At 47.4% G+C, this 9,563-nt stretch overlaps 1 protein-coding gene across 1 annotated transcript; it reads right to left on the bottom strand.

Annotated features, from left to right (window-relative positions):
• Positions 1 to 1,391: 1,391 nt before the first annotated feature.
• On the bottom strand, positions 1,392 to 3,156 carry LOC136301090 (parathyroid hormone 4-like). Its single transcript, XM_066203939.1, has 2 exons — positions 3,056 to 3,156; positions 1,392 to 2,198 (listed from the first exon to the last, which is right to left on the bottom strand). Exons 1-2 carry the CDS (start codon positions 3,151 to 3,153, stop codon positions 1,874 to 1,876), a joined length of 423 nt encoding a protein of 140 aa, XP_066060036.1. The 5' UTR covers positions 3,154 to 3,156; the 3' UTR covers positions 1,392 to 1,873.
• Between the last annotated feature and the right edge of the window lie 6,407 nt (positions 3,157 to 9,563).

Here is a 9,563-nt window from a genome sequence, read left to right as displayed (position 1 = left end):
CGCCGGGACTGCCGGGCCCCGCCGGGACGGCCGGGCCCCGCCGGGACTGCCGGGCCCCGCTGCTGCCGGGCCCCGCTGCTGCCGGGCCCCGCCGGGACGGCCGGGCCCCCGGCGTGCGGGGAGGGCTGCCGGGGACGCGGCTGTAAGGCCGCGGGTGCGCATCAGCCCTCGCTCCCCGCTGGGTCCGGGCAGAGCTCTGCCGTGCCGGCCTGACTGCCTGCGGTGCTTCTGGGATGCTCCTGGGGTAACTCCTGCCGGCCTGGCTGCCTGCACAGCTTCCCTCCTTCCCACTGTGGTGCCGTGACCTGCGGCCGCCCAGCACGCGGCCTGCGCTCACCGGCCAGGGGAGGTTGGTTTTTCCCATCCCCATAGAGGTTATCCTCATCGCCCGATGCCCACAGCAGCAAGGCGTGCCCAAAGGCCACCGAGCCACCAGCAGTCGCCTCTGCCTCCCAGGGGTCGAGGAAACAAGCCCTCAGTCCCAGAGGAAACTGCTTTACAAGGACAGAGGCTGATCCACAGTGTGCAGGGCAGGACGGGATCATTTCCCAGAGCTTTGAGCTGTCACAGTCAGATCCTCGGGGCTTCATCCTCTGACTCTGATAAGGAAGAGCTCCCGCATCCCAGCTCAGCAAGCTCATCGTACAGTTTGGGCTGTACAACCCATTTTAATCTTGCTCCTCCCGGCTCATCGGGAATATCTGAAACCATTGGCTTCAATAATGGTTTGACTGGCCTTGGGAACCTAATAGGAAGCTGTGAAGGATGACGTAACAAAAGAAATGTGGTCCCTTACTCATCCCAGATGTGTGGAGACATTGGGAAAATATCGTTTTGCTTCATTTTATTTACATTTCTACCAACAAAAAAAAAAAAAAAAAAAGCACAATTGAGAGGGTGGAAAGGGGTTTTATTGTTGATATTTTAATAACTGAGAACTGCTTTCAACACAGTTGAAGTCTATCAACAACAGAGGAATTTCAGGATTTAAAACAGTGTGTAGAGTCCGTACACAATGGGAATGCTGATATATTTTTATCACACATGACAGATTTCATTCCTGAAAGACTGACTTTACAGTTAAACTGGACCTTGCTTTGCTTAGACAGAGGTGGTCAGTTTGTTGTCAAAGGTGAACAGCAAAATCCAGTGGTACCTCTAGGAAAAACAGGTGGCCTCATGAATCTGTGTTCCTGCTGCTGTGGGAGCTCTTGGAGAGGATTTCACCTGAGGAACGTGAAGGAAGTCTGGAACAAAAGGATCAAAGAGGGACCTCGAAAGCTCGTTCTCACCTCTTCCACCAGCAGAGCAAGGTGGATGTCTGGGGCTTTGGTTGAATGGGCATCACTGCCAACTTCTACCTGGGAAAACAAAGGAAAACCTGAGGGTCCAAGATGCTTCAAACAGTCTGCATGCTGAAGGAGCAGGAAAAACCCTTTATAACTAGAGCATGAGAAAAGCGATTACTAGAGCAGAGTATGAAACTACTGCAGGCAGGTGTGAATGGAAGAGAACCTGTATTCAGAGGTCAAGTTCTTCGAGAGTCAAAACGTTAGGCTGTGAATGAGCCTGTGAATGTGCAGATGAATGACCCAAACTTCCTGCCACGCGTGAGCTCCAGGAGCTGCCTGCGACATCCCTAAGACATCCAAGACACACAGGGAGGGCCCTGGCGAGGGAAGAGAGGCGACTCATAGTCCCGGCGCTCAGATGGGAGAGGACCTGCTCCGTATGAGGCTCTCTGAACACCTGGAGGAGTGAATGCAGTTTAGGGTTTTCGTTTTGCTGTTCACCTTTGCGCTGGAACTGTTCCCCGCAGCAGCGCACGTGTAAAGCGAGGGACAGACGGCTGGGCTGACACTGGTGGGAATAGTCAGAGGGGGTCGAAAAGGTGCTGTGGGTTCCAGCTACCCTTTGGGATCTTCCCATCCAGCTGCTTTAGTGGGAGGAAGCCCTGAGCTTCCATCGGTTCCAGCAGCTGCTTCATCAGGCTTGAAGCCTCGTCCCCGTCGTTGCTGTTGAAATCTGAGGGATCTTGGCTCTTCTGCGCATCCCAGCCGGCATCTGGGGCTGGGGTATCCCTGCTGCTGGCGGTGTGCACGGCGCCCAGGGCGTGCCGCAGCCACATCAGGCGCTTCAGCCCTCGGACCGCGCTGCCTTTGTCGTGCATGAGCTGCTGCTCGGTCACTGCCCTCCTGCTGCCAGGGAAAGAACACGGAGTCAGGGACGGGAGATGCTGATTTGCATCCATGGATCCCAGGTGCTTCTCTGCACTGAGGAAGGAGCACTGGAAGTGCCTCAGGCTCCAGCAGCCTGTCAGGAAGCCTAAAGATTCCGGCAGATGGCAAGCTGAAATGCTGTGCTATTCCCAGAGGGGTGTACCTTGAATCTGCTCTTTTTTAAGGGTAAACTGCAGAGATTGACAGTTTGGTCTTTCCCAAATTTAGATTCTTTTCAGAGGTTTCAATAGCAGAATAAAGTTCCCTTTCCAGCACCTCAGTGTTACAGGACTCTTGGGTTTGTTTCTTTCCTTCCAGAGCTGTAACTCGGGAGTAATTTACCTGAAATCACTGATGCCCGTGATATAAAACCAAACTCCTTTTTTCTTTAGATACACCAAAAATTTTCAGTCAACTGTTGACTGAGCAGGGCAGGCTAAATCTCAAATGCAAATGTTTCAGGATTCCAGGCTGCTCAGATAAGATCTAACCACAGCTATAGGCTCCTACTGCAGATTTGGATCTGAATGGGAACCTAAATATGGAATTTCAGCCTGTGCCATCTCCATGGCTTCTGTTGAACATCCTTATGTGATTTGCTACACTGTGTTTCAAAGTGACAACTGAAATGTGGTCCATGTTACACATCTAAAAATGCAATTGGTCTAATTTTATACTGCAGAGAGGGTGAGGTAAAATGGTGCTGTATCAAATACATGGAATTTTTCTTCTGCCATGCCTGAAGTAACCAAGAACAATGCAGAACACAGCCCGTGAAATCAAAAATGAGCAGTTTTCTAATGATATCAATGAAGTAAAAAGGTAACATTGCTTACTTTTCAAGGTCTTGGCACATTGCAAAACAGGCAAAAAAAAAAAAAAAAAGAACTGCCAAAAACGTAACTGTCTGCAGAGATCTCTGGGGCAGGAACATTTTCTCTCTTCTTTAAATCAGCTCCACAGGACCAGAAGCTGACGGTGTGATCAGAAATTTTTCCCTCTGTTCTTGCTTTCACCTGACAAAATGAATTTCAGCCTTAAACAGCGGTGAGAGTGGAACTCTGTGCTGAGGTAAAACATCCCAGGACCTCCCACATCATCCCAGAGCCATGGATTTGTAACATACACAGGAAAGGATGGATAGGATTCAAAGGATATTTCTACCTTTTCTTGCTTAGAGTCCTTAATCTCCTTTCCCACTGTTGCCTCTCGATATAATATTTTGAATTTGTGTGTATTTGCAAGCACAGAAAATCATTTTGGAAGAGGAAGGAAGAGTCCTTCCTTTTGGAAGGACGTGGAAGAGACTCTCCTGACTAAAAAAAAATCACAGCAATTTGACAAAAATCAGGGTTGCTGAAAATCATGAAACTTAAAAGGTATTTAAGGCTGGAGCAGGAATATCAAGTTAGAAGGTGTTCACAGCTCTGGGGTTTGGGCCTTTGATAACACAACCTTTTCTATGCTGACACTCAAATATCCAGGATTACATTAGACTGATGCTGGATTTCTTTTCTGTGAAGAAGTGAATTTCTGGCTTAGGGAAGGGACAACTAGAAGATGTAATTGTGCAATGATTATTTTAATCTATGTTATAATTTCTTCCAGTTCTATATCTGCTCATGGCATTGGTACACCCATACCTACCCATCCCATCAACCCCACCACACTTTTATTGCCCTAAAATTTCTTCATTTTTGGTACTAATGACTGTTTTAGGATTGGCTCCAGCCTAGCCCTTTATCCATTTACCAGCAAATTCTTTATTAATTGTTACATCAAAACCTGCAACAAAAGTTGCAGCATGTAAATTATTTTGTAAGAGTGGTAAAAACAAGTTCCTGTACAATTTTTTGGAGGAATAATTCTTCCTGTTCAGAAGAAATTTGGGATAATAAAAAAATGCAGCATCTCCTCAAATGGCTTGTCTTCATACTAACTTGAATATTGTCAGTGGCTGGATAAAAAAGCAAATTATACATTAATAGAACATAAATACACATCAATTCTGTATTTGTTTGTAACAAGCTTGTTATTATTAAGCCTGCCCCAGTAATTTGTGAGTAATTTTCTTGGGCAATATGCTGAAATCAAACTAGATGTGAAATAACAAGTGGGTATTAGTTCTGATGAAAAACATGTGTATTAAATGCAGATACATGCACATAAATATACATAAAGATGTGTGTATTAAATGCTGAGGGATGTTTTAAGTTATGCTAATGCAGAACTGCTCAGACACAATAGAGAAATGACACTTTGCTGCTCTGATCAGCAGTAAACTCTACATTAATTAAAAGCATCTCCCAGTTACAAAAGGAACATTATCCACTTTCTGCTGGTGGTGTTTGGATCCCAGTGAAGTCCTGACCTGCAGAGTCTCCTGGCAGCCCCGTGGTGATGCTCCAGTGCAGTGACACCGAGTGCCCTTGACCGCCTTTTATAGCAGCCCAGAGAGCTCAGGAACAATGGGAATGGGCTCCACAGCACTCTGTGACTAAGACCTTGTGCCAGGGAAATGAAACAGCCCCAGCAATAATAAATCTCAGATTTTAAAATATTCAGCCGTGACTAAGGAAAAGATCACAGATTTTCAGGCAGTTTCTTCTTCCTTTGCAGTGTCTCCTGTTTTGTGAGAACTTTTGATTCTAACACAGCTTTCCTGTGCCCCAAGATGATGGACAGGGGATATCCAGCTGTTCCAGGGTTGATCAGGAAAAGTGTCTCCGGTGTGGCAATAGATTATCTTCCTTTCCTGTACTTATGGCTCAGGTGTGGGACCGTGAATTGGGTAGGAGGAATCTAAATTAACAGTACTGCTGACCCCTGCACTGTACAGTCAGCAAAACCCAGTTACAGAATCACAGAATGAACTAGGTTGGAAAAGATCTTTAAGATCATCTTGTCCAACCTATGACCTAAGACCTCCTCACCAACTAAACCACAGCACTGGGTGCCATGTCCAGTCTTTTTGTAAACACATCCGGGGATGGGGACTCCACCACTTCCCCAGGCAGACAATTCCAGCACTCAATCACTCTTTCAGTTAAGAATTTTTTTCTGACATCTAACATAAACTTCCTCTGGCACAGCTTAAGTCTGTGTCCTCGTGTTCTGTCAGTACCTGCCTGGGAGCAGAGACCGACCCCAGGCTGAGCACAACCACCTTTCAGGGAGTTGTAGGGAGTGAGAAGGTCACCCTTGAATTTCCTTTTTTTCAGGTCAAACAACCCCAGCTCCCTCAGCCATTCTTCATAGGGCTTGTGTTCCAAGCCCTGCACCAGCCTTGTTTTTCTCCTCTGGACGTGTTCAAGCAAGTTGAAGTTACTCACAGAAAATCTCAGGAGCTGCTAAGTAATAAAATCCCAGAATGGTTAGACTGGAAGGGACCTTAAAGCCCAGCATCCCACCCCCTGCCATGGGCTGGGACACCTTCCACTATTCCAGGATGCTCCAAGCCCCTTCCAACCAGGCCTTGGACACTTCCAGAGATGGGGCACCCACAGCTTCTCTGAGCAACCTAAATAAGATCCCACTGGATTTTAGCGTTCCGTACAAATTTAATTTAAATCTGTTGATTGTACAGTGAAGAAATTTGTTTCAAATCTTGGAAAATGGGATAAACATTACACAATGAATTGCAAATGGTGGTACAGGCAAAAAGCCAAATTCTGATATGTTTTGAAACCCTACAAGCTGACACTACACAAGGTTTTATATTCACTATATGATCTCTGAGCAGGTAATTTCAGTAGAATTTGGATACTCAGGATGTGGCTGGATCATTAGGCTGAAACTACTTAAGAGGACCAGTTCCTGCTTCTCAAAGTGAAAGACAGTGAATGTCTTTGTCGTCTCTGAGGAGCAATTCCCAGAGAAAATATGAAAGATCATTTACTCAGTGTTTTCCGACGCCACGGATTCCTTTCCCAGAGGCACAGGGCTTTGTTCCTGATAAAGCCAGGCTCAGGTGGATGCAGACACGTTGTCCTGCACAGACAGGCCCCTTGCAGGGCTTCACAGCCTCGTCTGTTCTCGCAGCTTCCATGGACACCAAATTGCTTTTCATCATGTTCCTCAAGGCCCCCCTATGTCTGAGACACGCAATAAACATTCCTGATTTCATTACCTGAGTCCTGATCGTTAAGAAGAGTGTCACCCATTAGAGTGTGTCACCAATTAAAGCTGACATTCGTTAAAAATTGGTACCTCAGGGCCCGGCTTCACGTCTGAGTCTCCAGGGCAGCACTTACGCCGTGGTTATACCAAATTATCCCCCGTGGATCCCTTGGTTACATCTTCAAGGATTAATAAACATTGACCAAAGGCCTGTGTAAAACATCTGGGACAATTCATCCATGAACTTTTCAAGTCTCCAGTGTACAATGGGCTTTCATTGGATGCAGTTATCGGCATCTCCACTGGAAAAACATCAACTGAGTGACCACAGCAGAGATGGAAACGTGGGATCAGGGCAGGGGCATTTGGAGAGTGTTCTGGTGGTCACACCACACCGCCATTCCACATTCCACTGGCCATTTCCTTCCACCCAAGGACTTGGGAGAACTCAGAATAACCATGGTCCTCACTTTGTGACATCTCCCCGAGGTGGCACTGCCAGGGTCACCCTGTATCCATGAGAGATACAGTTTTTTAAAGAAAGCATGAAATGTGCCAATCACACACTCCAGCCAGGCTCCTAGGAGAAAATGTTCCCAGCTGTAATGGGGTCAGTGCTAATGTCACAGGGGGACATTGTACCACCAGCACTCCCAGGTGATATTTTTAGCTGGGATGAGTTAACCTCTGTGAGAGCCCTGGGCGGTGCAGAGCGGAGCCTGTTCTGCCAGGGAGGTAACCAGGGATTCGGGCAGAGCAGAGCTTGGTCCCCTTGGGGCCTCCCTCACAGCATTCTTGGAGCCATCAAAGGTTTCAGCCTTGGCTTCAAAGCCTTCACTCCCTTCCTCTGGCTTATCCTGGTCTCTGCATTGGAGGGGCTTTTGCTGTTCCCTCACCTTCAGCGGGAGTTTTGGAGCAGCAGGGTTGTGCCAATTATAGTTTCCCAGGGAGTAATTCTTTTGTTTTGCTTTCCAGTCCTTTCCCCGGGGAGCCAGGTGGGGGGAGGAAGGGAATATGGCCTGCTGCAGAGCATGAAAGAAAAAGGGAAGAAAAAGCCTGGAGGCCCAGACTAGGGGGAAGAAGGGACTGGGGGAGGGAACAGAAAGCAAAGCAAATGTGCAAATGGCCTCGTTAGGGTAAGGGGGATCCTCTGGCTTGGGATTTGAAAACTTAATTAAACAAAGCCTGTGCTGCATCAAAGAGATCCTCTGTCTGAGGGACCTGAGGAATTTTGGGCTGAGAAACCTGAGGAATTTTTTCCGTGTACTGTTCTCTGTTACTCACCAGTAACAGGAGGGTGGGCTCCAGAAGTCTTCCTGTTTCCCTGACGAAACCATAAACTCATTATTTATTATTATTATTATTTATTATTATTATTATTACTATTATTGTTATTATTATTGAGCTGTGGGGGTTTTTTCCCCTTTACTGCTCTTAGCCCAACAGACCCAAAATCCTGTGAGCTGCTGTGCCGTGTATGGAAAGCCGGGCACCGCCCTGCCTAGAGGAAACGCTCTGACCACACTGTCAGTAAATAGAGCTGCCAGAGAAGCAGCAGCTGCCGAAGGGCTGTTTGCCCTCCCTGGCCTCCCTCACTCAGAGATGGGAGGAAATGACACCTCACAGCAAACCACGAAGATTTTGGCACCATCACACTTGCACTCGAGGTGGTACGGGGCATCACCAGCTCTCTGTCCCCGGGGAAGGGGCCAGCAGACCCTTGGCTTCCATAACCATTTCAAGAGGTGATGTTCAGCTCCCAGGAGTGAGTTCCAGGATTCTCCTCCCTCTGGGTGCTTTTAGCTCTTCTGTGTCACCTGGGGACAGTCCTGTGCCATCTGGAGAGGTGCCAGCAATCCCGTTTGGGAGGGGGGCAAACTGTTCCAGGCGCAGTTTGAAATCCTGGCCCCTATGCACTATGTACTGCGTCATTCCAGAGAAAACTCCCATCTTCCAGGGAATTAAAATTAGAGTTGAACAGCAGTGACTCAGGCTCACTGTTTTCATTTTCCATTTTCTGATTTCTAGCCAGATCTACAGAAGCTCTTGGGACTCACAGCTCTGTCTGAACATGGTAGCAAGGGTGAGTGTTTTGTCCTCCAAAACCTATCCTGAAGCCAAGTCTGGGGCTGATTCTCTTTTCTGCCCAAAATAGTCTCCAGATGGAATATTTTATGTGTGCAAAACGAATTCAGGTTTTGAGACAAAGCCTCGGGTCCTTTTTTGCTGCTTCTGCAACACCCACAGAGCCCTCTGAGCTCATCCCAGGTTCCACAGTTGCAGAAGTCTCCTTAGGACCTCACCTGAGTGAAAACAAGGGATGTCTCCCAGTGCCATGAGCCATGTCTCCATGAAAAGGAACTCTGTGGGATCTGCCCCTACAAGAGAATGTCACTGTGGTGCCAATAGCTTAGACATGAGACCCCAAGTGGGTTCTTCTTCTTGTGCTAAGCAGTGGCAGAAGCCTCACACCTTGAAAGGTGAGGATGAGCAATTAAATGTCATCCAAGTAAAGAAACATCACACTAATTAATCCCTGAGTGCTGAGTCTTGGGGACACGCTGTGGCCCTGCTTGGTGCTGGGTCTTACTTTAGGCCTGTGATACATAAATTACAGTCTGTTGTTTCACTCTCTCTCTTTACATGAAGTCTGAGGTAGAGATAAAAGCTTTCACAGTGTAAAAACATATGTTTTATAAGTAAGGAAATAAGGGACTTGTACCCTGTAAACATAAGCGTGTGTGGGAATAAGCTGACGCACTGAAATATATCTAAAGATCAGGCTTGTGTAAGTTTCTGTTTCTTCAGAAAACAGCCTTCAGCAGGGCTGGTTGATGGGCAGGATGTGGAAATGGGGCGAATCCACAGGAAGCTCATGGCAGCAGGCTCAGATGTGCCTGTGTGCAGTGGGTTTCTGACTGAAGATGTGTCCCCTCCACCAGTTCCTGTTGTGTTCGAGCAATGACGTTTCCCAGCAAAAGCCTTCCTGTGGGCAGAACCCTGCCACGAAATAACTGGTTTTGCTGGTGTCTGGTTTTGCTTGAGAAGCAGCTCTAAGAGATCCTCTTGCAGATAGAAGTATTCTCCAGTAAATATTATCTGTCTCCTGAGGTATCCCAGAGCTCCAGGAGCGTTTGGACAATGCTCTCAGTCACATGGTGGGATTTTGGAGTGTCCTGTGAAGGGCCAGGAGATTTTTGATGGTTCTCGTGGGTCCTGTCCAGC

The sequence above is a fragment of the Chamaea fasciata genome, unplaced genomic scaffold, assembly GCF_029207755.1.
Source record: "Chamaea fasciata isolate MVZ Bird 193981 ecotype frontalis unplaced genomic scaffold, bChaFas1.0.hap1 SCAF_25, whole genome shotgun sequence".
In the NCBI taxonomy this organism is placed as follows: domain Eukaryota; kingdom Metazoa; phylum Chordata; class Aves; order Passeriformes; family Sylviidae; genus Chamaea; species Chamaea fasciata.
This window is presented reverse-complemented; position numbering and strand designations above follow the sequence as displayed.

Bases quoted from the DNA above. Each gene is read 5' to 3' on its own strand.
- LOC136301090 (XM_066203939.1), bottom strand. From the start codon at position 3,153: ATGTTCCTGCCCCAGAGATCTCTGCAGACAGTTACGTTTTTGGCAGTT. The intron at 2,199-3,055 runs GTAAGCAATGTT...TTTCCCTGGCAG, and splicing joins ATGTGCCAAGACCTTGAAAA to CAGGAGGGCAGTGACCGAGC.